The 25,335-nt window shown below is 51.2% G+C and overlaps 9 protein-coding genes across 9 annotated transcripts; 4 read left to right on the forward strand and 5 right to left on the reverse strand.

The window, feature by feature from the left end:
* Positions 1-589: 589 nt before the first annotated feature.
* PENARI_c006G01712 (putative RSC complex subunit (RSC1)) lies at positions 590-3,371 on the forward strand (the record flags this gene model as incomplete). The annotated part of the gene is made up of 5 exons (XM_022630171.1): positions 590-729; positions 781-943; positions 993-1,061; positions 1,115-2,389; positions 2,448-3,371. The coding sequence occupies 5 exons, from the start codon at positions 590-592 to the stop codon at positions 3,369-3,371; spliced, it is 2,571 nt and encodes an 856-aa protein (XP_022489645.1).
* Positions 3,372-3,911: 540 nt separating this feature from the next.
* Positions 3,912-4,392, reverse strand: PENARI_c006G09374 (uncharacterized protein; the record flags this gene model as incomplete). Its single annotated transcript, XM_022630534.1, has 2 exons — positions 3,912-4,059; positions 4,118-4,392. 2 exons carry the CDS (start codon positions 4,390-4,392, stop codon positions 3,912-3,914), a joined length of 423 nt encoding a protein of 140 aa, XP_022489647.1.
* Positions 4,393-6,744: 2,352 nt separating this feature from the next.
* PENARI_c006G05381 (putative spindle poison sensitivity protein Scp3) lies at positions 6,745-8,481 on the reverse strand (the record flags this gene model as incomplete). The annotated part of the gene is made up of 3 exons (XM_022630339.1): positions 6,745-8,022; positions 8,104-8,225; positions 8,316-8,481. The coding sequence occupies 3 exons, from the start codon at positions 8,479-8,481 to the stop codon at positions 6,745-6,747; spliced, it is 1,566 nt and encodes a 521-aa protein (XP_022489558.1).
* A 424-nt stretch (positions 8,482-8,905) lies between these two features.
* Positions 8,906-9,914, reverse strand: PENARI_c006G10760 (uncharacterized protein; the record flags this gene model as incomplete). The annotated part of the gene is made up of 6 exons (XM_022630597.1): positions 8,906-8,938; positions 8,998-9,407; positions 9,462-9,524; positions 9,703-9,744; positions 9,796-9,822; positions 9,869-9,914. The coding sequence occupies 6 exons, from the start codon at positions 9,912-9,914 to the stop codon at positions 8,906-8,908; spliced, it is 621 nt and encodes a 206-aa protein (XP_022489979.1).
* A 403-nt stretch (positions 9,915-10,317) lies between these two features.
* On the reverse strand, positions 10,318-12,880 carry PENARI_c006G09165 (uncharacterized protein; the record flags this gene model as incomplete). Its single annotated transcript, XM_022630525.1, has 5 exons — positions 10,318-10,329; positions 10,379-11,746; positions 11,797-11,916; positions 11,965-12,700; positions 12,771-12,880. The coding sequence occupies 5 exons, from the start codon at positions 12,878-12,880 to the stop codon at positions 10,318-10,320; spliced, it is 2,346 nt and encodes a 781-aa protein (XP_022489782.1).
* Positions 12,881-13,376: 496 nt separating this feature from the next.
* On the forward strand, positions 13,377-16,307 carry chl1 (DNA helicase; the record flags this gene model as incomplete). The annotated part of the gene is made up of 8 exons (XM_022630667.1): positions 13,377-13,500; positions 13,549-13,589; positions 13,621-13,711; positions 13,762-13,928; positions 13,976-14,602; positions 14,652-15,317; positions 15,366-15,536; positions 15,591-16,307. 8 exons carry the CDS (start codon positions 13,377-13,379, stop codon positions 16,305-16,307), a joined length of 2,604 nt encoding a protein of 867 aa, XP_022489714.1.
* Positions 16,308-16,646: 339 nt separating this feature from the next.
* PENARI_c006G05291 (60S ribosomal protein uL15) lies at positions 16,647-17,397 on the forward strand (the record flags this gene model as incomplete). Its single annotated transcript, XM_022630336.1, has 3 exons — positions 16,647-16,678; positions 16,803-17,001; positions 17,179-17,397. The coding sequence occupies 3 exons, from the start codon at positions 16,647-16,649 to the stop codon at positions 17,395-17,397; spliced, it is 450 nt and encodes a 149-aa protein (XP_022489894.1).
* Positions 17,398-17,920: 523 nt separating this feature from the next.
* PENARI_c006G03993 (uncharacterized protein) lies at positions 17,921-19,065 on the reverse strand (the record flags this gene model as incomplete). The annotated part of the gene is made up of 2 exons (XM_022630277.1): positions 17,921-18,639; positions 18,693-19,065. The coding sequence occupies 2 exons, from the start codon at positions 19,063-19,065 to the stop codon at positions 17,921-17,923; spliced, it is 1,092 nt and encodes a 363-aa protein (XP_022489889.1).
* Positions 19,066-19,790: 725 nt separating this feature from the next.
* On the forward strand, positions 19,791-25,303 carry pld3 (phospholipase D; the record flags this gene model as incomplete). Its single annotated transcript, XM_022630176.1, has 3 exons — positions 19,791-25,108; positions 25,162-25,230; positions 25,297-25,303. The coding sequence occupies 3 exons, from the start codon at positions 19,791-19,793 to the stop codon at positions 25,301-25,303; spliced, it is 5,394 nt and encodes a 1,797-aa protein (XP_022489707.1).
* Positions 25,304-25,335: the final 32 nt, after the last annotated feature.

The raw sequence follows: 25,335 nt of genomic DNA on the forward strand, positions 1-25,335 counted from the left end.
TATCTGAGACAGAAGAGATGCAGAGGCGAAGAGGAGAAGCTAGGGCGGTGATGTGGGCGTCCCACCGATAGATATGACGATGCCGTGTGGGGTAGCTGTCGGAATGCGATGCAAGCAAAGAACAAGCAAAAGCCCCTTTGTTGCTGAGGTGTTCACGAGCTCAAGGAATCTTTGTCCAGGTCTGAAGAATTCTTGAGATCTGAAATCCGCAAACAGGTCGGTCTTAGCATACGGAGTACAATGAAACCAAAAGAGTCAGCTTCAAGGAATGTCAAGGATCAGCGTTTATATATATAATAGCAGCCATGTAAGGCAATACTATCCTGAAGAGACATGGCCATGAATGCAGAATATATTGTCGAAGTGAAGCGATTCGCAGAGCTCGAACTCGTCATGAAATGAGATTACCGTATGTAACGTTAATTCTGCTGACTCAGCAGTAGCTTCACGCGCTCGTAAAACATTCTCCGACTCCCCCTACGATCCAACTTAGGCAATTTACTGGACCTTTTCTAGCTGAGCGCTCACCCGATTATTGCAACGCACAAGCCTGTGATTTGCGTGGAAACGCGCGCTCGTTCCCAGCGGCATGGAGCCTTCCGAGCAAGAGTCGCATCCCCCGCGTGAGGAGCCCGTCAACTCCATCGAGGATGACGGTGTAATCACCCGAGAACTATGGAAGTCGATGATGGATGTGGTCATGGCGATTTATAACTATCGGGAAGACGAGTAAGTTGTCTTGATAAAGCTGTGTGGAACTTTTGTCTGACATTGTTGGAGTGGCCATGATCCGTCCCGATTGTTCCATCGCAGTGTCAACAAGCGCTTTGTTCCGGACTACTACGATATCATTAAGGAGCCAATGGCCCTCAGCATCTTGAAAGCCCGCATCAACAAGCGGGAATACAAACATTTTTCGGAATTCGTCCGCGACTGTGCTTTGGTACGTCTATTGCGCCCAGATCTCCGGTTCCTTGACTGACAGTCTCTAGATCCCACACAATGCGCAAACCTATAACAGACCTCGATCGCAAGCTTACGAGGATGCGCTGGTTATTAGGGTAAGATAAACCCAGGGAAACTGATCAAGTGACTGGCAAACTGACAGCATTAGGATGTTTTTGCGTCCGAGTTCAGGAAGCTAGCTGCCCAGGGTGTGATCTCCGCCGATGAGGCAGAACTTCCCGATCTAGGAGAAATCCCCGAGGCCGATCCTCTGCCCGATGAGGACGAAGAGGAGGAGGAGGAGGAAGTGGAAGAAGACGAGGACGATGACGAGGTTGAGATGGAGGGTTCTGAGGATGAGGGCCGAAGAAGGAAGAAGCCCGGTCCCAAGCCTGGGTCCAAGCGTGGAATGGTTCAGAAGCCGGAGCCAGACCTGCGCAAGAAACGCGGCCGCCCTCCACGCGTGGATACTCCTATGGAAACTAGGATCAAGACCATTCTCAAAGGAATCCGCAAATTCAAGGGTGCTGGTGGCCACTTGAAGATTACCCACTTTGAACGGCTCCCCGACAAAGCTACTTATCCGGATTATTACATGGAGATCAAGGATCCTATTGCTATCGACATCATCAAGCGCAAATCCAAGCGCAAGAAGTATAACTCGGTCGATCATTTCATGCGGGATCTTGATCTCATGTTCGAAAACGCCAAAACATACAATCAATCCGACAGCGAGATCTTCAAGGATGCTGTTGACCTGCAGAACGAATCACGGAAATTGGCCGAGCAAGAAAAGAAGAAGCCCGACAGCGAGTTTTTGATGGAAGATGGTCGCTTCCCTCTCCCCGATGGCATTCTTCACCGCGGTGAGTTGTGGAAGGTTGGAGATTGGGTTCACATTCAGAACCAAAACGACGTGACCAAGCCGATCGTTGCGCAGATCTACCGGACCTGGCAGGATTCCGAAGGGGAGAAATGGATCAATGCATGCTGGTACTACCGTCCAGAGCAGACCGTCCATCACTTTGAAAAACACTTCTATCCAAATGAGGTGGTCAAAACCGGACAATACCGAGACCACCGCATTGATGAAATTGTGGACCGTTGCTTCGTGATGTTCTTTACTCGTTACAGCCGTGGTCGCCCAAGAGATCTCGCACCGGACAAAGAAATCTATGTCTGCGAGGCTCGCTACAATGAGGAAAAGCATAAACTGAACAAGATCAAAACATGGGCCAGTTGTCTACCAGACGAGGTGCGCGAAAAGGACTATGAAATGGACCTCTTTGATGTTCCGCGCAAGATCAAAAAGGTACCCAGTCCGATCAAGCATCTTCTGAAGGACGACGCAAAAGAAACCGACGACCTCCCCCGACCGACGTGGGGAACAGACAATGCACCCCCTGTCGTTGGCGCCGTTCACCGGCGCCCCCGCGATGAGAACGTAAGTTGAGCTACAAAATCACTTGACAAAAAGCGAACTCATACCTAACATTCAATAGGAATCCCCACCACCAGAACCAACTCCATCTCCACCACCTCCACAACCCATGACAGTCGCACCCCGCCAATCCATGGGCCTACGAGGTAATCTGGGCAGTCCAAATGCTGCTGCTGCACTCCAAGCACGCTCGCCCGCAGCCCCAATCGCCGTCCAGACGTCACCCGTCCCAGGTGCCTCCCCAGCCTTCGCGGGTCAAATGACCCCTGCCCAGATGTACCAAGCGTCCCTCTCCCGGCGACCAAGCAACTTTGCCGCTCCCCAAACACCGGCAGGCTACCAAGGATTGCAACCCCCAGTAGCCTCAGCCCAGCCCTCGCCATTCAACTACTCAGGGCGCATGCAGGCCCCGGCCGCAGTCTATAACCCCAACGCACCGCGCCCAGTGGAAGTCTTCCACCTCAGCGATGCAGCCAACGCCTCAATCCCAGAGGATATCCGCCACCAATTCCACTGCGATGACCTGGGCCGCGTGCTTTTCTTCTCCGCGCCGCCGGTGGACTACATCCCGGCTTCGCCGCAGACACTTGGTCATTCCCTCAAGTACCTGGCCACTAAAGACGAACACCAGAAGAAGGTCGAAGAACGCAAGCGCAAGCTAGCCGACGAGCAGAACGAGCGAGACGAAAATGCAAAGCGTCTTCGTGCTGATGCCGAGACCGCCCTGAAGAGCCGTGTCGACGCTCTCACCGGAAAGGCGTTCGAGACCCTCGTTTCACGTGTTGTTTCTGGTACGGATCAGATCTACAAGTATCTCCACCATGACCAAGCGGGTGGTGCTCGTGCTGCGGATGTGAGGACGCGTGAGCGTGGTGTTCTGGCGGATCGTTTGGCTAGAGAGCAGACGCAGCAGATTCAGGCTCAATCTACTGGTGAGGGATTGGTCAATCTGAAGGGGAGTGCGATGTACCTGGATGAGATGTAGGTGCAAGGAATTGAAGAGGTGAACATGGTCGGGGCTCGGCATGGTTTTGGTTATGGAATGGCGCAATTCTTTCCTGGTCAAGGCGTCTTTCTGGCTGGGACTCGTGGTTTTTATGTATGATTAAGTCGATTAGAATGATTCTTTTACTGTGCTACTATTCCATATGTTTGTGATAGACTAAGGTGCAAACTGAAATTGGGTCACTGTAGCTTGGTCAATATCCCCGATTGGACTGAACATGTTCCCTTTTTGCCATAGGTTATTGTCAAGATGGTTGAGATTGAACCAGGGTCAGGTGGGGACTGAAAGAAAGTGATCGTCTCAGACTTGACAGTCGTTGACCTCGGGATTTATTATGGTTTACAAAGAAAAGGTTGGAGTTGAACATGGATCTTTTGGATCAGTATTCTAGCTACAATTCTCTATACAAAGATCAGTTTTGCATAGAGGACTTCGGTGCAATAGCTCCCTCATACTCTGTTGATCTGTCAGTTCAATCTCCCCCAGAGAATCAGAGGATGCGAGAACATACCCGCGCACTTAAGCCGAGATATTGCAAGGCAGTGAGCCACAGCAGTACCCATGGCCAGCATTGAAAGCACCCAAGAAATCAATGTTGTGGCATCCATTATTAGTTCTCCAGACCTTGGTCGAGAATTGATAGTTTCCACCACTGACTTCCTCAAAGCTAGTCGTATGTCAGGTTTTTGTATCTGGATGCTATTTTCGGGGGCATATAAGCTTACTAGACGGAGCATTGAGTGGTTGTGCAAGCGTTGAAACCACCATAAAGGACACCGTTGTATCTCGATCCAGTAGTGTAGTCAAGCAGGTGGATTTCCTGGGTAATTGTACCACCCTCGCCTGGGTTGTAGGCATCGGCACTCAATTGACCGTTCCAGGCAGCTGCGCTGCCGGCCAGAGCAAGGGCACCGAGGAAACAGGGGACCTTCATAGTCGATGAATGGAAATATTTCAGAAGAGAAGAGGTAGTTGGGGTTGATAATGGATAGAAAGTCATTTAGACGTGGGCTTCCTGTCCTATTTATACCTTTGTCCGCAGGAGCAACACACTGGATTTCTTTCCACGAAATAGACCTCTAGTTTTACTTTGTCATGTCATCGTAATCCTACCTTCCGCAGCACGGTCAAGGAGTGAGAGAGACACCGCTACGCCCCATGACACAGACTTAATTATAGTAGTCTATAACAGGTTAGGGCGAGCATGTGTCTAATGCTGTAGCTAGGGCTGTTAGTTGAACAGCTAAGACAACCTTGGACGTTCCTATACTGATTAAATGGATTGAAGCCTACTATCCACTGTTTAGTCTAAGTGTTAATAGACTAGAGGAACCGTTCGGTCCACTTATAGATTACCAGGGTTCAGCCACATGGAACATAAGCTCAGCTGTTTGGAGGGCACACCCGGGATCGACATCCCAAACTAAATACCTTAAAGCTTAACTGAATAAGTTTCCACATGGCATCCCTATATTTTCTAGAAATGGAATATGTAGAGCAGAGTCTTGAAAAAGACCAGAAGAAAGAACGAACGTCATAAGACAGTGGGTGTCAATCCGTAGTTCGAGACATGCTGGGTCCTAAGTATCGCCCGCATACCCTAGCTCACTCTACCGGCATACATATCACCACCGGAGAATTTAATATTGCTTACTGCATCCGATCAGATAGTTACGCTGACCCGCACTATCTCTGATTGAGGACTTTCCCCGAAATCATCCAAAAAGAGAATAGTGGCTTCATACTAAAAGCTTTTTGCAATACGACACAAACAGCGCAGATAGTAGTTATTTTAGCGCTGACGGTTGCAATCTGCATTCCAATATCCACCAAGATCCACCGAAAAGACCCATATTCTACAAGCAGTTAGTGGCCACAGCCTATACTCGACAATAATTGATGAGGTGCCCATCCTAGTCCTTGCCATTTGCAAGATATCGCACACCTCGAATCAGTCGTCGGCGCAGGCGGCTGAGTTGTTGGAAGGGAGCTTCAAGTTGGCACGCTCTGCACTTGCAGGCAAACCCCATGTGTTGCAGACTTTCATGACGCTGACTCCGGGTCATGTGTGCGCCATATGGATCATACCAGAATGTGATATCCTCGCCAGCATCGATGTCATTGGTTGCAATCCTTTCTTTGGTATCTCGGTATTATTGGCGCTCTCGCGTTTGGGACACAAGAATGGTTGAAGCGGGAGTTAATCGGGTGCAGGCCAACTGCAGGAGACTCGTTGGGTCGAGATTGGAGAACACATTCTGAAAGAACATTAATCCCAAATAATTGAGAGCTGTGCTCTCTGGCTGAGGTTCAACGTGGGAAAGGCTGAAACAATGTCCTCTTTTCACATGATGACAAAAGCGATGGGCTGTCTGCAGACTCAGGAAATCTTTCTCCTCGAAAACGACGCTGGCTGATGGGAGCAGACATGGAAGAAGTGGAAGGATGTAAACAAACATATCGAGTCAAATATTCAAGTGTCTAAAGAGGAAGGAGCCAAATGGGGCAAACAGGGACAACCACAGCAAACAGGCCACTACACGCCATAGATATATATCTGTGGATAGAGGGACCCTGTTTATACGCAGAAGGCGACGGGAATTTTGCAATGAGTGTGTGAGTCCTATAAAGAACATAAGAAGCAAAGAGGCGATTGACTAGCATAATGCAATCCTGTGTTGAAGTCGTAGGACTAAGATAGTTATGTTAACATGTAAAACTGATGAAACAGTACATTCTTATGGAGCCGACACACTGATGAACATGAAGGGAGAAAAAAGCAAAGGTGGAGAGCAATACAGGATACTAGTAAACACCGGGATAGGGTCGTGAATTCATCAACTGAATGAAGTAGAAAAATTGGCAGAAAATAATAACGAGTCGAGATGACAACCCATGTACATGATAGTCGAGGAAAATGATCCCACGGAGTAAACACAGGGGGGAGATAAAAGCAGAGATTAATACAGTAGATGGCTGGCCGGAAGCCCAATGGAAAGCACATGTGACATAACTGGTCTAGATGATTTCGAATGTGAGAAGGAAAAGAAAAGATGCTGTTGGGCCAGTTCTATGAAGAGGAAGCTTTTGTTGCCTTTTTGTTTTTGCCAAAACAGATTCTCGTGAGAAATGTCAGCCAAGGTTGGATTTGTCCTGGGATCCCCTTTTTTTGGTTCTCTTCTGATGCTCCCTTATGCGTCCAATGAACTCCAGTTTCCCTTTTTTTGATCTTTTGATGTGTATCAACATCGTCCACGGATGTGGACATTTCATGGGGCGTATCTTCGTGATGATTGTCTGGACTTTGAACAAATAGGGCGGGTTAGGCGGTGGTTATCTCTTCGTTGTCGGCTCACGAGGCACCACTCCGCTTGTTGCCCTCTTCTTCCTCCATGGAGAAGACCAGATCACTCTGCTCCTCTTCTTCGATCTTGCTGTTTGTGACCGGGGAGGATATGGTTCGGTCAAGGCGAGCAGGGGGTCCTGCTGTGTGGCGAGTGGGACCAGGATGAAGGGACATGCCACCAAGCTGCTCAGAAATCATCGACATCGAGGACTGACGTCCAGGGCTTGAAACAAACGGCGAGCCATCATGGGAAGCACGGCTGCTGCCAATAGGACCAAGGCTAGGGCTGGCGATTGGGTTTAATGACGATTCACGGAGAGGTGATCCAATATGGAAAGAAGAGCCATGAGACTCCTCTTCTTTGCGCTGGCGCTGCTTGGCAAACAATGCCCCAAAACGGGACGGACTCGATGCCAAAGGAGAGCCAGTCTTGGAAAAGCTGGTGCTGGTCATGCCGAGGCCGCTGATGTCACGGTGACTAGAGCTCAAGTCGTTGTCAGTCCGAGAGAGTCGGCGCAGCTTCTCCTGTGGGGTGAGAACATCGTCGTGCAAGTTAACTGGCAAATAGTCCTCCTCCATCGGGAAGTTTTCGTCCCAGTCCTCGAGGGCGGTGGGCCGGGGAACGCTAGCGGAAAGCATGCGCGGCTTGACAGGGCGGGCAGAGTGCATGAACCGGGGGCCAATGGTGTCTTCGGGGGCTGGAGGCGACGATCCAATGTTCGAAGAAGGCTTCCTCTGGAAGCTAGAGCCGTAGATGTCACGTAGGTTGCGGAAAGCGTCCGTTTGGGCCGGTCTCTGAGCCGGAGGCGATTCCAATCCGAATTGCGATGGCATCGAAGCAGCCACCGGTCCGTAACGAGCAGCGTGTGAGATACCCTGGCTGTCGAATGAAGCCGGGAGCCCCGCATCGAGAGCGGTAAGGTGGTTGTTGTTAGGCGACATCGGAAAACGAACATCTTCGGCCGGGGACCCATACTTAGATCCGGCATCGGAGGCAAGGCCCGTGTCGATCGTCGGAATCGCATCATAGGGGGCCTGTTGCAGGGATGCGTACTCCTCCTGCGGGGGGAGCTGCGGGGCATATCGAGGCTGCTCGTGACCGTTCATGCGCTGCTGCGAGAGAACGGAGTTGGTGAGGGCTGAGTCCTGGTTAACATACGCCTGTGGGTTCACTCGACCACCCAAATTAAGGTGGCCACCCATGCCTCCAGTCGGTCGGTTGACTCGTCGTCCATCGGGGAGGATATGCGCCAGTGCGCATTTGGCGCCGAACTTGCAGTTTCCCTAAAACCAAATCACAACCCCGTTAACTTCCGATATCCCCAAAATGCGAATCGCAAGTAAGTGCTCCTATCAATTCCATACCTTTGTAAAGTATTTGCACGGGGCGTAGTCAATTCCTGCATCAGTGGAGTGTAAGAACGGACAAGCGGGGCCTGCCTGGCAGGCACCCTGACGGAAGAATTTGCATGGAACATGTTTGGTGTCTGCAAAGGCAATTGACGCAAATAATTAGCCTGTTGTTCTCCGCCCAGACAATGGGAGTATCTGAGTTTCACTGAAATTTGTTCACTTACTCTTGTTGCTCTGGTTCGGAGGACTGCGGGCAACGTCGAGTCCCGAGTGACTGCGGGTATGACCGTTCTGGGGCGCCGCCCCAGATGAAACTGGAAGAGGCGCACGACCTCTCATCTCTGCTTGACTGTGTTGACGAGATGAAGGAGGGCGAGAAGACACCTGCATGGAGAAGTGGGAGGGGTTTGGAGATTGGAGAGGGGAAAGAGATAGGCTCGGCGGGCGGTGGGCGGAGTGTCGAAAGCAAACTCCGAGTACAAAAAGAGAGGTAACTTATAGATAGAACAGTACAGAGTAAAAAGCACAAACTAGCTAAATAACTACGGAGGTAGGTATTTGAAATAACATCATTATCTTATACAATCTCACCTTTCGCTTAAGCTTTCCTCGGTTCCCGTGACAAGGCCCATCTGATTTCCCTTTGCCTCCCACCGTTGCCTCCATTCCAGATTGCTACATACTGTCGAATCAAATGTTCACACGGAAAATACACGCTCAAGCAAGTCTCCGCTCAGACTGAAAGCCGCAAATGTCAAATGATGTGACCGAGTGGGGACTGAAAGGATCACCACACGATCATCGTCATCACCTCTTATTGGAGCGTTCCTTCAAGCCCCAAAGATTCCTGGCATTTGTCAACATTCTGCTAGAACATCTGAAGCGCCAGGTCGTGTCATAGCTTACCCACAGCTCCGGGGCAGTCACGTTCTCCGGAAGAACCTCAGAGCATCGTCCCCACAGCTCGCAACAGATGCGACGGCGAATGCCGACCTGGCGCTGCCATTGTTTCCACTCGGTTTCAAGCTTTGCTCTTTCAGCCGGCGAGATTGAAACCGTATCATCCTCGTGGCGGCTTGCCAAGCGGGCCTGGATCGCCTCTTGTTCGCTTTCCAGGCGGGTGATATCCTGGCGAAGATCAGACACCCGGGGTTTGGCCCCCAGGGCTATCAGAGCGGCTCGGGCCTTCTTCTCATTGGCTTTAAATGCTTCGAGTTGGCTTTGAAGGTTTGCAATATCGCGGCTTAGCGCGGCTGCTGCTTCGGGGGTGGCTGTGTCCGAGGGATCTTGCAGTGCATGGTAGACTGTCTGTTTGCCTGTGTAGATGCCATAGAATTAGCAGGTCCTTCATATAAATAAACATGACTTACCAGAAGTTCGTCCTTCGATCTGCTTCTTTTCGTGCAAATCCCGGAGAATCTTAGCAGCATGGGCTGATATATATATTAGACAGGCCGATTAGCTTGTGATGCCAGACTAACTTTTTGTAACCCTGTTGTGAAGATTCGCAGATATATCGATGGCCTAAACTTGTCAACAATGTGTCCTCTGCCGACTCGATACTGGGGAGCAAACCGAATAAGGACGGCTGTACCAGACAGAGTTAGTTACTTTGAGGATACCCTAGATGGTTAGAGTGGTACTTTTGTTGGCCTGTACAAGAGGTAAGCCATTGAGCAAACAACTGTCTCCAAGCATACTCACGAAGGTATTCATGGACGATAGAGACATCTTCGAGTGGTCAGCCTTGACCTGAAGCAGCCAATTGGGATCTCACCATCATCTCCAGCAGTGGCACCAGACTTTACTTTACGAGGAGCCATGGCGTACGGATAGCAAGACAGAAAGATGTAAGGTTGTAAGAGACTGAGTTGAGGACGGGTACAATTATCATAGCATCTGGACCTCACGTGGAACTACAGTGAGAACATTGGGACAACAATAGTTCACAGTTACTCCTGATATCTAATTCCCAAAATTTCCAAAAGAAAAAAAAAAAAAAAAAGGCTGATAACCATATGTCCAAAAAGATACCCCAAAGTCATAAATCTTGGGTGAAAATGCAGTTTTCTCAAAAGGTGAGACCATTCGCCTCCCGGACGACGAAACTTTTGGGATCCCGGGATTATGTGTAAGGAAAGAAATGCAAAACATGAAATCGAACACCTCGTCTGCAATACAGCGGACTGAATTCATCGCAAAGAAAGACAGAAAGGGACCGGGGTATCACATCACAATCTAGGAAAGTCAGTTCTGGTTCACTTGCCAGTGGTTTTACTTTACTCACGCAATCACTGTCATTTTTGGCACTAGGGACACCCATTTCTTCAAAGGTCTTGGGTCCCTTGCCTGGCAGCTGGCCACTGGACTTGGCAGGCTTTCCTGCAGCACTTCCAGCAGCGCTACCAGAAGAAGACTTGGGAGGTGCTGAGGAGGTTGATGATGCGATAGAGGGCGGCGGTTGGGGCGTGGAGGTGCCCGATCCTCGAGATGGCTGCCGGGATTCCATGCGGGGAGGGAACGAAGGAGATCCCGGTGGGCGTGGTGAGGCCGCAGCTCTAGGTGAAGGCAGCCCAGACTGAGCAGAGTGGGCAGAGACAGGAGTTCTAATGGGCTTGCGGTCCGGAGGGACCTGGTTGAGTTGTGCCGGCGGGCGTCTGCGGTCACCTGGGGGTGGCATTGGTGCAGAGTAACCAACATCGAGACGAGGGGTTCCGCTGGGACTGATCATGTTGGCAGCTTGGGGGCTTGCTGGTCCGGCGGGTGCGCTCATGGGTGTTCCAGGGCCAGATTGGCGATAGTTCATGGGTCCGGGGGGTCCCTGTCCATAGGACGGGGTACGAGATCCCGGTCCACCAGGAGAAGGACCGCCATAGCCAGGCGGGCCATTGGTCCGGAGGTTCGGGTTGACACCAAAGGCAGAGCTTGGGCGGGGGTCTTGCAATTGGTAACCCTGGCCCGTAGGCCGGGGACGAGAGGTCTGGGGACGATCGGGGTAAGGAGCAGCAGACGGTGGGCCGTCAGACAAGGTCATTCGCGAAGGATCCGGCATTTGTATATTCTCGGGCGTCGTATCCAAAGACCCGCCTCGCTGGTGAGCGGTATATCGCGTGGACTTAATGCGTGAGATGGCAACCTTCTCGTGGTCCTTTCTAGAGAGCGTCTTAGAGCGCGAGATACTCTCAATCCGACCCGAAGCATCCTTGTTGCCGCTGGCGGCGGCCTTGGCGTACCAAGACCGGGCTTCTTTAATATCAACTGGCACAAATATACCGACCTCATAGAAGTAACCAAGGGCGAATTCGGCAGTGGGAAGGCCACTCTGGGCGGCACGTTGCGCATACGTGAATGCCAATTCATCGTTCTTCTCAAAGACACCCTCATGCCCACAGAGGAACCATTTACTGATCGCCATCTCAGCTTCGGGCTCGCCCTGACGAGCTGCCAGTGCGTTATAATGCAACGACAGCGCCGGGTTGAAGTCGCAACTTAACTGACACAACTCATATGCAGCACCCATTTTGACTTGGGCTTTAGCGAACCCGTGATATGCAGCTTTTTCGATATTGACACGTGCCAAATTGAGATCGAGAGGAAGGAAACTTTCTGGGACGCTCACTTGAGGAAGCTCGCGAGCCAAAAGCATACCGTATACCTATGTCCGATATCAGCGTAATCCAGGCTGAAGTGATCTATAAAACTCACGTATGCACCCTGAGGTGCGTTCTGATCGCAGGACTGAGCTGCCAACCGAATGTACTCCAACCCAGTGTTGAAATCCTGGATCTGGCCATGTTGTCCCAGGAGAATCATCATTCCGAGGCGCTGCAGAATGTAAGCCTCGGCTCAAAACACTGTTTCCGAAATACTCACATAGTACGAGGCAGAATCCGCCTGCGCAACACCCCGCTGATAGTGCCTAATCGCCTTCTCCGGCTCCCCCGAGCTCTCGAACTGCATTCCGATCCGGTATTCGGCACGCGCATACCCCTTCTCAGCGGCGCGCGAATAGCATCGGAATGCCTCCTTGCGATCCTGAGGATAACCAAATTTAGCGAACTCAAGCCACATGCCCTTGATGAATTCCGCCTTGGGATGCCGCTGTTCGGCTAAGAAGCCGACAATGTTCATTGCGTCGACCCGCAACTGCCGTTCAATTTGTGGGGTCTGCGGGCGCGGCGGCTGGGTTAAACAGAGGCGGGCTTCATTCTGTGCGGCCACCTCGACGAACGCCAGCGCGTCCAGAGCCCACGCCAGTTGCATCTCCGGGTCTGTGGTCGAAAGCACCGCCATCCGCGCGCGTTCTAAACTGGCTTCTCGCTGTTCATCGGTGGGAGGGACATTTGGTGGTGGATTTCGCAGCACGGGGAACGGCGAGAAGTTGGGGTGATCCATGCTGTCATAGGTCGCGGATTGCGCGTAGGAACTGGGGTCGTGGACCTGATTGTGTTGTGGTGGCCCTTGGGCCGCGGACGAGGTTCGCTCGGGGAAGTGAGCCTGGGCGCGTTGGTACTGCGCGGGTGACTGCTGACCACGGCGGGGGTCGCGGGCGTTATGTTCCATCTGAGCAATGTTGTCCTGCATGTGCTCCGGCACGTCGGCCATGACTCTGCCGGGGTGAATCAATACTCGTACTTTCGGCATCTTGTAGATATATGGCAGAGAGTAGATTGACTTACCGCTGAGGAGAGGGGGATATGACCTCTGGCATGTAGAAGTCATCCTGGCCCCCTGGATACCATGTCGCACCCACGCGTGGCTGACCACGGCCCTGTGGCGGTCTGTTCATTGTGGAAATGAGGGGGGAGGCCTATGATATGGAGAGCAACTAGCAAAGACCGAGTGTAAGACCGTATCTTAGCAATAGACCATACACATTGAACACATATGAGGGGAAAGGAGAGAGAGAGAGGGGGGCATCTAAATGAAAAAAGTGCGCCAAGAGAGGGTAACTGAACCAGCCCACTTTGCGACAGCCATACACAAACATCTCTTTCTTTACTTCTTCCCCACCCCCGCCAGGTCAAACATCCGCGTTTAATAATAGCGAGATCTATTAGCCCCCCCTCAGCCTCATATTTGACAGGTCTAAGACAATGGCGATGGCAACGGGCACCTCTCGACTTACATCCATTGGCTTCTCTGTCGTGCAGTAGCCCCAGGACCCGCAAGTTATTGTCTCCTTTTTGACTGGAGCCTTATAAACTCCACCGCGCTGTTCCATTTTTATCCCTTCAAACCCTCCCCTGCTCGGGGACTATACCGAAACTTAGTACTTTCACGTCATGTCCTCCACTATGCGCGATTTCCACCATCCTTATACGCCATACGAGATCCAACAGCAATTTATGCAGGCTCTGTATGGCTGTTTGGAAGAGAGCAAGATCGCCATCTTTGAATCCCCTACTGGTAAGCGCGGCCACTAGCTGTTTGTTTCCAATCTAACGTGCCGTGCAGGTACTGTAAGTGCATCAGCCACGGACAGGGATGTCAACCATGTGACATCAATGCTAAGCCTCTCCCAATTAGGGAAAATCCCTAAGCTTAATCTGTGGCTCTTTGACATGGCTACGGCACCACAAGCGCGAGGCGTTTCAAGAGACGGTCGACGATGCAACATGTATGTCTATTCTGACCAGTGAGATAAGCTTACAAGCTGACATGTTTGAGGCGATGATGGTGAGCCCGAGTGGATGATCGAATTTGCCAAGCGGGAATCCCGCCGGGCCATTACCGAGAAGCGACAGGAATTTGAGGCTCGACTTGCCAAGATTCGCCGGGAGGAAGAACGCCTAAAGCAGGCCCAGGACAGCGCCGAGCGGCCTAGAAAAAAGCAGGTATGAATACCTCTGCTGTGGGAAAGGCCATATACTAACCTGGTTAGCGACTTGACGAACCAGCATCTGAGACTGCCGACGAAGAACAATTTGTTCTCGATGACTATGACAGCGACACAGAGCAGAAAAAGCCTGATTCTGGCAACGATGGTCTGTCTGCGAGCACGTTGGCTTTATTAGAACGGTTCAAAGGGCAGTTCTCTTCCCAGAAGAAAGAAGAAGGCGACGATGCGGATGACGAGGTGAAAATCTTTTATTGCTCAAGAACGCACTCTCAACTGAGTCAATTTGCCGGCGAATTGCGGCGAGTCACATTCCCGTCCAGTATACCTAGCGACCTTGATCCAGAGAGCAAAGATGACCTCTCCACACTCGAAGAGCGTGTGAAACATCTTTCGCTAGGTTCTAGGAAGAATCTTTGCATCAACCCCAAAGTTCGGGCTTTGGAGAACAATACCGCAATCAACGAAAAGTGTTTAGATCTACAGCAGTCTGGTGTTGCGGCTGATAAGAAGTGCACATTCCTTCCATCTAAAGACGATGAGGCTCTAGCTCTTCAATTTCGGGACCATACCCTGGCGACAATCAAGGATATTGAAGACATCGGCTTGGTCGGTAAAAAGCTTGGAATATGTCCCTACTATGCATCCCGTCCGGTTATCAAACATAGCGAGGTCAGCTACAGCATGCAATTACGACATTTGCAAAGCTAACAGATCCCAGATTATAACACTCCCATATCCACTGCTGCTGCAAAGATCTGCCCGTGAAGCTCTCAATCTGTCCGTCAAGGGTCACGTTGTCATAATCGATGAAGCCCACAACCTGATGGATGCAATCGCCGGTATCCATTCGGTATCAGTCACACTGAATCAACTGCAAACTGCCATCACGCAGCTGACGACATATGCTCGCAAGTTCAAGAATCGGCTAATAGGTAAGAATCGAAATTATGTTGCCCAAGTCATTCGGCTGGTGAGCTCCATTACAAATCATCTACGGTCAATCTCCCAACAAAAGGGGCAATCAGAAGGATCAGTGCAGGCATCAGATCTCATGGCTGGCAAAGGAGTTGATCAGATCAACCCTTACAAGCTAACTCGGTATCTTCAAGAAAGCAAACTCGCCCGGAAAGTGGATGGGTACGTTGAATCCACACAAGAGGCACAACCTGGCCGCTCCAAAGACAAGACCACTATGCCGGTCTTGTTCCATATTCAAAGCTTTCTTCTTACATTGATGAACCCTTCAGAAGAGGGACGTCTCTTCTATCAAAAGAGTCAAGACGATACCATGCTGAAATACATGCTTCTGGACCCTACCAACCACTTCCGAGAGATTGCTGAAGATGCCAGGGCCGTCATATTGGCTGGCGGTACCATGTCCCCTGTAAGTTTTCTTCTCATTTACAATACCATGCCCTAACTCTGTGTATAGATGTCAGACTATGTAACCCATTTGTTCTCATATCTGCCCCCGGAGCGACTTGGTACTTTCAGCTATGGCCATGTTATTCCACACACCAATCTAGTGGCGCAGTCCTTGACGCAAGGGCTTTTGGGGTCTGAATTCGATTTCACCTATGAGAAACGAAATTCTGAAAAAATGGTCAGATATCCACAGCCCAGACACGTTATTGTGTTTTATTAAAATTTTCGCTAGATTGTCGACCTTGGACGCACCTTAGCAGCCCTTTGCCAAATCATCCCAGATGGCGTTGTTGCTTTTTTCCCCAGTTATGACTACCTAAGCCAGGTTGTGAATGTCTGGAAGAAACCCATACCCAACGGCAGCGGTCAATCCACCCTCGATCTACTGGAACGAAAGAAGAAGGTTCTCTACGAGTCCCGTGAAGCAGTGATATCAACAGACGCCTTGCTACAGGAGTATACCAATGCAGTTGAATCGGGATCTGGGGCATTGCTTCTTTCTATCGTGGGTGGAAAGTTGTCAGAAGGCATCAACTTTTCTGACAAGCTGGGGCGAGGCGTCTTTATCATTGGCCTACCATTCCCTAACATTCGCAGCGCTGTCTGGCAGGCTAAGATCCAGTACCTCGAGGAAAAGGCCTACAAGCAGGCCTCTGGTTCCGAGTCTGAAAGGAAAGCAGCAGGCAAAGCGGCAGGAAGAGACTTTTATGAGAATTCTTGCATGCGAGCAGTGAACCAATGTATTGGGCGAGCTATTCGACATGTCAATGATTATGCTGCAATTGTCATGATCGACCGCCGATATGATTCGCCTCGCATCCAGGGAAAATTGCCTGGATGGATTCGAGGGAGCCTGGTGCCAGCACCGCCCAGGCGGGCGGCTCAGATGACCGTACAAAGACTTTTCAAGTTTTTCGCCGAAAAAAGGCGTAGCACAGAACAAAAGTAAAAATTAAAGGCAAAAATGGACCAGCTGGTTGCATACATGGAAAGCAGTGTTGACTACATGTAACTCATGCTAATGTAGTCCAACCTATGATGTCAATTTTGGACAAAACAGCCCTAAATAAACCCGGCAGAATAAACAAATAGTAGGCGGTGTACTGTCAGCAGCTCACGTGGTCATGACAAAGCTAGGGTCAGGGCTTGACCCTATCACGGGACAAGCGAATTTGTTAGCGCACACTCTAGCTTGCCCAAGCCTGGATTTCAACATCCAAGTCGGAACGACCCTCCCCCCTTCAACGCCCAATACACACGGTCTTGTCGAAACACCACCGCCGACAAGATGCCTACCCGTTTCTCGAAGACCCGGAAGCAGTGAGTCGACACCCTTTCCTGTGCCGTCTGAATCGAACTCTTTTTTCCGCAGATCGCGACGTCAAAAAGATCATCTCGACATCGCATATCCAACATGTCACTAACCTTTGATTTCTTCACACAGCCGCGGCCACGTCTCGGCCGGTTACGGTCGTGTCGGCAAGCACCGCAAGTCCCCCGGTGGTCGTGGTATGGCCGGTGGTCAGCACCACCACCGTACCAACATTGACAAGTTCCACCCTGGTTACTTCGGTAAGGTTGGTATGCGGTACTTCCACAAGACCAACCAGCAGTTCTGGAAGCCCACTGTCAACGTTGACAAGGTACGTTTCAATATCCGAGTCGAGCCTTGAAAAGAAGAAAATTCGTGTGGATTGGTCCTGGGTGTATGGAGAAACGGAACCGACAGCAAAATCTGAACGAAGAGGCCAATCGACATGATGGAATACGGCAATTTTTATCTGAACAATATCGCTGACCAATGGTCTCTTTTTTCACAGCTCTGGTCCCTCGTCCCCACCGAGCAGCGTGATGCCTACCTGAGCGGCAAGAAGACCGACGTCGCCCCCGTCATCGACCTCCTTCCCCTCGGCTACTCCAAGGTCCTCGGCAAGGGCCGTCTCCCCCAGATCCCCGTCGTCGTCCGTGCCCGCTATGTCAGCCGTGACGCCGAGGAGAAGATTAAGGCCGCCGGTGGTGTTGTTGAGCTCGTCGCATAAACGTTGATTCAAGTTGGTGTTTCTGGAAAAGGCGGGTGAATAGGAGCAACATCAGCCCTGTGTTCGGTCTTGCGTGAATCAAGTTCGTTCGCACGGAGGACGATCGGAAACTCAAAATGAGACTGTCGGGATCGAAAGTATCGGTACTGGCGATCGAAAAGAAAAAGGGTTTTTTGTGTATGCAAATCAGCATAGCATGGCCTCCGAATGCCCTTACGATTTCACATTGTGTTAAACAAATACCATAAGGAGGATTTTTTCAACTTGTTCATGCGTTCGCTATCTGAGGGCGACGTGTCAGTGTTGCTGAGACTTGCTCATGTAGATTGAATGGTCAAAGCTGCTTAGTCCTGGGCATGTGCTTCCAATGTTGCGTCCCGATTAGGTATGGGCTACGTCTTCGTAGAATCATCGGTCGTGGTATGGTATGTCGGCTGCGATTGATGTTCGACATTGTTATTGTCAGATCATATGGCATATAACTGTGTCTTTCTACACGTTCCACTCGTCACATATGTACATCTTAGATCTTCGACTCCCGCACCGAACCTCGTCGGCCGGCCTTATCCGAACCTGCCAGTGTCTCACTGATAAACCGAACAGCCTCGTCGACCATCTTCGCAGTCACCTCATGACCCGCCGTCTCGTCAATGATATCTTCAAAAGACACAGCACCGTCACCAAACCACCCATCGGACGAGATCCCCTGCTTGAACCAATTGAGGAACAGCTCTCCGCGATGATAAGGCACAAGCTTGTCCACGCCGCCAGACAGATTCAAAATGCGCTTACCAGCCAAGCACTTGGTCAAGAGTGGCCGCAGTGTCTGCTGCTCGCTTTCCGACGGCTGAGGCAAGGTTCCTTCGCGCAATGGCCCAGTTGAGGGCCCGCAGTCCACATGCTTCAGCATCATACTAGCAGGATCGTATTCCTTGACCGTATCAAGGAATGATGCTGGTAAAGCCTCCGAGCCAAGAACTTTCGCACCTGGAGGGTTGCTCTCTGTCCATGATGGAAGCTTCGACAGTCGTGCGCGGTCTGCCATGAGGTTGATATAGTCCGGGCAACCAATGATAACTACACCGGCACTAACGCGAGGCTCATGCAGCAAGCAGCTCCACGCTGCGTGTCCGCCCAATGAGACACCCAGAACTAGGTTCTCGGTGATCTTATGCTCACCACTGGGGAAAGTGTAGGCTGCGAGGTAGTCGATCAGCAGCGATGTATCTCTGGCAGTGCCCTCTGTTTCAAACATTAGAAATCGTACCAATACAACCCTCGATACCTTCACTCACGGAAAATAGAGAACATATCCTGCGCATGGCGAGGATTGCCTTGTCTCCATGCCTCATTGGCAAGAGGATCAACCATACGAGTTCCGTGGTTCCGCTGGTCAAATGAAACAGCAATCAATCCCTTAGCTGAAGGCGTATCTACGTTTCTTGTATTCCAGTCGGTGATGGTTGAGTTGGCGATGCCAGTCATCCGTTCCTGAGTAGCCAGTCTGGGGTGAAGGAGCCATAAGCATGCTACTTCGGATGCCTCTGGACGGAGCTCTTCCAGTCCAAAGACTGTTACTGAAATGCCGGCAATTGCGTAGACTTTCTTGGAGATGTTAACCGGCTTCGGCCGGCCCGAGTCGTCAAAGGACTTCAATGGGTCGGTCATTGTGACGGGATAGACTGTAGATTGGAATTGGACAGTAGGATATGAGAAGCAAGGTGAGTGGTTGAGGGGTGAAATGGCGGGGAGAGTAGATGGTTGTTTAACGGCGACTCGGGTATACTAAGAAAAGCCGAGGGCCTTACCATATTGTCCCTAGGCACATCCAACGTATAGTTTATTCTTGATCTAGACTTATATCTCAGTGCATAAATCTATGCTCTGCAGATTAGCATCTAATTATTGAATTTATAATCTTGCAAATGTACTGCCACTGTACCTGAGACATATATATCTTAACTGTTATATACTAAGAACACTTTAATATTGCAAAGCCCTGTTAATCAATGAATCTACATCTAACCACTGTCGTACTTCATAACTTAACTTACTTCTATACTACAATGTACTGTAGTTGGCCCAACCCCTTTTTCAGTCCAACTGACCGCCCGCTCTGTGGCTGTTCAGCGGGCCTTTCTCCAGTCGGAGCGCATCAACTGGGGCGGAACTCCACCGAACTAAATCATCTCCAACGCTCCTTTAATGTCAACACTCGCGTGTCCATCTTCACTTGTTCTTTTTTTTTGTGGCGCTTTTCAATCCTAGCATGACACGAAGAACTTTTGCACTGTGACAGGGTCTCGATTGATCCACACGTATGTAAAGTGGTTCCTGAATCGCCACATGTACTGCAACTGTTAATCACCTTGCATTAGCACCACCCTGACACTATGTCGGCCTCTTCAGTTCACAAAGAGCCTGAAGTTGGCTCTCTCAAAACCGACTCGAAGAAACCCGAGCCCCTTTCCATCTCAAATGGACCAAAATTAGCGTCGCCCTTCCCTTCCCCTACGGATACGAAGAAACCAGCCTCCCTTAGACGGGCGCCGACCACAGATGAGAATGCAGGCCTGGACTCCTATCAAAAGAAGGAAGCTGGAAGGATACTGAAGGACACCGAAAATCGTCCGTCTTCACTAAAGCATGGCTCTCCGAGGGGCAGATCATCCCTGAGTACTCGACCGCCAAACCGGTCGACCGACGAGCAGCAACCATGGCCTCGCCATCAACGCCAATCATCTATTCCTGGAGCCTCTCCTCAATCCCGTGCCCAGAGCGTGCAATTCCAAGACACCGATACCGAAGCTCAGTCCCGGCCGCAATCGCGGCCCGCGTCTCTACACGGTGACGAGGAGGAGGGTCCAAAAGGGAAACAATCTTTGTTCGGCAAGCTCAAATCATTGGCCGCTGCACCTGCCTTTTCTTCACATTCACGATCCCCGAGCAGTGCCAGTGCGGACTTCCGACCAGTCCAACCCGACGTTGCGACCCCGGGCTCAGAAAGGGGAGAATTCCGTTTCCCAGAGCCTCTGGCAGAGGAGGGGAGTGAGATTGATGCCGACGCAGAAGAGAGCGGAGGTGAGCAACGCGAGCGCCGGGAAAAGAAGAAATTGTCCAGGCGTCGTAAGCAACAACAGGAGGAATCTCACACCGCACCTACAACACCTAAAACCACTCGCAGACCATCTTTCCATTTCGCTTCTTCCTTTGCGCCCTTTGAAAACTATCGGACCAATTTATTCCCCCGAAGAGCCAGCACTACGGACTTCACACCCCAGCAGCGTGAGGGTGTCTCGGAAGATGAAGGTCGTGAGAGGCTCAACCGTCGTACAAGCCGCCCTTGGGCTGCCAATCGGGGCCTGAGCTACACCGGGCGGCAACCAGATGGCACCCAGGACGAACAGCGGCCCAGTAATCTGAGACGATTGACTGGGTTCGCCGGGCCTGGAAATGAAGAGAGCTTAGCGGCCAGTTGGAGACGCCATCGGAATGAACGTGGTACTAGCGCCAGTGCTCAGCGATGGAAGCAGATCAAAGCCGGTCTCAAGCTTATTGGCCAGCGACGAAAGCCAGACAATACCGTGGACAGCAAAAAGTCCGCCGAGCTTCTTGCTGAACTCGCTTCGGCTGTGCCCGCTGCATTGATTTTGGCCAGTGCGTTCCAACGTGACGAACATGGCAGCAAGCGAATCCCTATCCTCCTGGAGCAGCTCAAGGTTCGTGTTACGGACAGCCGCGTTGACTCCAGCTCGGGTGATCGCCATTTGGTCTTTCGCATTGAGATGGAATATGGCAGTGGTATGACACGGATGAAGTGGATAATCTTCCGCACCCTGAGAGACTTTGCCAATCTGCATCTCAAGTACAAGCTCCACCTGGGCACACAAAAATACATCCAGCTACGGACGAGCGAGAACAGCCCGAGTCTCCCTCGTTTCCCCAGGAGCGCCTTCCCCTACATGCGAGGTGTGCGTGGCCTTGAAAGCGAATTTGAGGATGAAGACGAGGAAGGTGGTTACGAGACTGGTGCTGAGGGAATGAGTGGGACAGAGAGGCCAATGAGGAGGAAACAGAGCCAACAACCAAGCCAGCGTCGAGTCTCTGGAGCGATCATCCGCAGAAAGTCCAGCGTTACCAACCAGGAAGGCGAGTCAGCTGCAGGACCTTCCTCTACCCACGAAGGAGTGACCGGGAAGAAAGAAACATACCCAGAAAAGCAGCGAAAGAAGCTCGAGCTCTATTTGCAAAAGATGATCAGATTTTTGATCTTCCGAGCTGACAGTAACCGTCTGTGCAAATTCTTGGAACTTTCTGCTCTTGGTGTTCGTCTGGCCGCAGAAGGTAGTTATCACGGCAAAGAAGGGTTCTTGATCATTCAGTCCTCAAAGGGTCTTGATTTCCGGAAAGCCCTGACTCCCTCTCTGATCAAGAAGCGGCATTGGCCCAAGTGGTTCTTGGTCAGACACAGCTACGTCGTCTGTGTGGATTCCCCAGAGGAGATGAATATTTACGATGTTTTCTTGGTGGATCCTCATTTCAAGATCCAGACACAAAAGATCAGCCTTCGCAACCAAAATCCAAAGGATCTTGCCAAGTCCGCGAAGCAGTCTGCAAGACACCCTCAGCACCACACCCTCCGACTTGAGAACTCTGAACGCAAGCTGAAACTGCTGGCTCGAAACGAGCGTCAACTCCAGCAGTTTGAAGACTCGATCCGTTTCATGGCTGACAACACCCCCTGGATGCAGCCCAACCGGTTCGACAGTTTTGCGCCGGTGCGACAAAAGTGTTTTGCACAATGGCTAGTTGATGCTCGGGACCACATGTGGGTTGTTTCGCGAGCAATCAACCAGGCGAAGGATGTCATTTACATCCACGACTGGTGGCTGAGTCCAGAGCTGTACCTGCGTCGCCCTGCCGCCATCAGTCAGAAATGGCGGCTGGACCGTCTCCTGCAGCAGAAAGCTCGCGAGGGCGTCAAGGTCTTTGTGATCATGTATCGCAATATTAACTCTGCCATTCCCATAGACTCGGAGTATTCCAAGTTCTCTCTCCTTGACCTTCACCCCAATATCTTCGTCCAGCGTTCACCAAATCAGTTCCGTCAAAACACCTTCTTCTGGGCCCACCACGAAAAGCTTTGTCTTATTGATCACACTCTGGCATTTGTTGGAGGTATTGATCTATGCTTTGGTCGTTGGGATACTCCGCAGCATCAGCTGACCGATGACAAGCCCACTGGCTTCGAAACCACGGATGGTCCTAAGGATGCAGACCATTGTCAGCTTTGGCCTGGAAAGGACTACTCCAACCCCAGAATCCAGGACTTCTATGATCTTGACAAGCCATATGAGGAGATGTATGATCGCAACGTTGTGCCGCGTATGCCTTGGCACGATATCTCCATGCATGTCGTCGGCCAGCCTGCTCGGGATCTTACTCGTCACTTCGTGCAACGCTGGAATTATATCCTTCGCCAGCGCAAGCCCACTCGACCGACCCCCTTCCTCTTGCCACCGCCCGATTTCAACCCCGCTGATTTAGAAGCCCTGGGTCTGGACGGAACATGTGAAGTACAGATTCTCCGTTCCAGCAGCATGTGGTCGACCGGAACACCGGATGTCACAGAACACAGTATTATGAATGCCTACGTCAAGATGATCGAGGAATCTGAACATTTCGTCTACATCGAAAACCAGTTCTTCATCAGTACTTGCGAGATTGATGGCAGGAAGATCGAGAACCTCATTGGAGATGCCCTGGTTGAACGTATCGTCCGAGCCGCCAAGAACGAGGAAGCATGGCGCGCGGTCATTGTCATTCCGTTGATGCCCGGCTTCCAGAACACCGTCGATAGCGAAGGTGGTACTAGTGTGCGTCTCATCATGCAGTGTCAATACCGCAGTATCTGCCGTGGAGAAACCTCCATCTTCGGCCGCCTCCGCGCTCTTGGAATTGAACCCGAGGACTATATTCAGTTCTTCAGTCTGCGAGCCTGGGGCAAGATCGGACCGCAAAAGCAGCTGGTGACCGAGCAGCTTTACATTCACGCCAAGTGCATGGTTGTGGATGATCGTGCTGCTATTATTGGATCAGCAAATATCAACGAACGATCCATGTTGGGATCGCGTGATTCCGAGGTTGCGTCTATCGTGCGAGACACTGATATGATCATGTCAAGCATGAATGGCAAACCATACCTTGTTGGTCGATTCCCGCATACACTGCGCATGCGCCTGATGAGAGAGCATCTTGGAATTGATGTCGACGAACTCATGGAGCACGACTTCGCTACCGAAGAAGAGCTGCGCAAGATCCAAGTCGCCGAGGGTAATGGCCGCCCAGCTGACGACCGCGAGCGTAGAAACTCTGGGTCATCGGTCATCGAACGTCAAGATGAGAGGGAGATGATTGAGCGTCGCCATCGTGTCCAAGACGAGTTCCTTTCTCGCTCAGAGAACATGTATAGCTTCAACCATGACGTCGATTGGGAACAGGGTAGCAACCCTAACCTCAAATCGAACCGAAAGCTCACTGCTGACCCGCGTGTCACTGAGAACCCTGATCATAGGAAGGACGTAAATGGTGACGGCGCTGACCATTTCACAGCTGCCGCTTCAGCTGGATTGGGAGTTGGCCGTGATTCGCAGATGGTGGCTAATAAATCCGAGGCCTTGCTCTCGCCCATTGCTTCAGAAGGCAAGGGTACCATTGAGCGGCCATACTGCTCACAAAAACCATCCCGCTCAGCCTCGACCCGCAAAGATCTACGGCCTGGGTCTTCGAGCGATATCATGCGCGGATTTGAAGCAAATGGAGATGCCTCAGCACAGAACCATGGTGGCTCCGGAACATCAAGTCGTGAGTCTGAAACCAACGGTGTCGGCTTGATCATGTCCAAGGGAGAAGACCACGAGACATTCAAACACCCACATCCTTCCATCCCAGACCTCAAGCGTATCTTCATTGATAAGGACTGTATGAGGGACCCAGTCATCGATTGTTTCTACCTGGACACATGGCAAGCCGTCGCTGAAAAGAACACAAAAATCTACCGATCTGTGTTCCGCTGCATGCCTGACAGCGAGGTCAAGAACTGGAAGGAGTACAAGGAGTACGCCGCATATGGCGAGCGCTTTGCAGAAATGCAGAGCCAACAGGGCAACAAACCCGCCCCGCCAGCCCAGCAAAAGCAAAGCGGACCTCCTGGAGCTGGTTCAGTCAGCTCACCCATTTCAATCGCCTCTCCATTATCTTTCATCAGTCCCAATAAGATCGACACTCCGCCAACGGATCCGAAATCCCCTCAGACAATCGACGAGAAGCTCAGCGCTCGACCCTCAGATGCAAACCGCCCCCATTCCGAGCAGTTGGCTAAGCAAGAGACGCTGTCTTCCATTGACGAAACGGCCCCTTTGAAGGTGGCCTCAGACCCAAATCTGTTGACTACCGCCCAAAACGGATCTGGCGATGACAGTGTCGTCGCAGGCGAAGATATTGAGAAGCCTCGCGCGACATCGGTCCAAGTCGATTACTCCGAAGCTGTGAATCTGAACTCGACCAGCCAGTCTCGCAGACGTAGACGGAGAGCTACTACTATTGGCTCTAAGCGTGATCCCCTTGGCGGAGATGAGTTCCTGGATAAGGGACGCGCAGAGGATCTCCTCAACAAGGTCCAGGGCCACCTCATCGCCTGGCCGTATGATTGGTATGTTGACTCCTTGGTTTCAATGTGTGTATTATTTACTAACATGTTGGTAGGCTCGAGAAAGAAGAGCAGGGTGGAAACTGGCTCTATGCTTTGGATCAGATCTCTCCATTGGAGATCTAGTAAGTTGACTCCCAGACCTCCAGCCTAGGTTGGCACATACTGAACAAATACTAACCGATATATAGCAACTAATCTCTCTGCTTGTATTGCTTTGCACTTGTCGG

The sequence above is a fragment of the Penicillium arizonense genome (assembly GCF_001773325.1).
Source record: "Penicillium arizonense strain CBS 141311 chromosome Unknown PENARI_contig006, whole genome shotgun sequence".
Taxonomy (NCBI): domain Eukaryota; kingdom Fungi; phylum Ascomycota; class Eurotiomycetes; order Eurotiales; family Aspergillaceae; genus Penicillium; species Penicillium arizonense.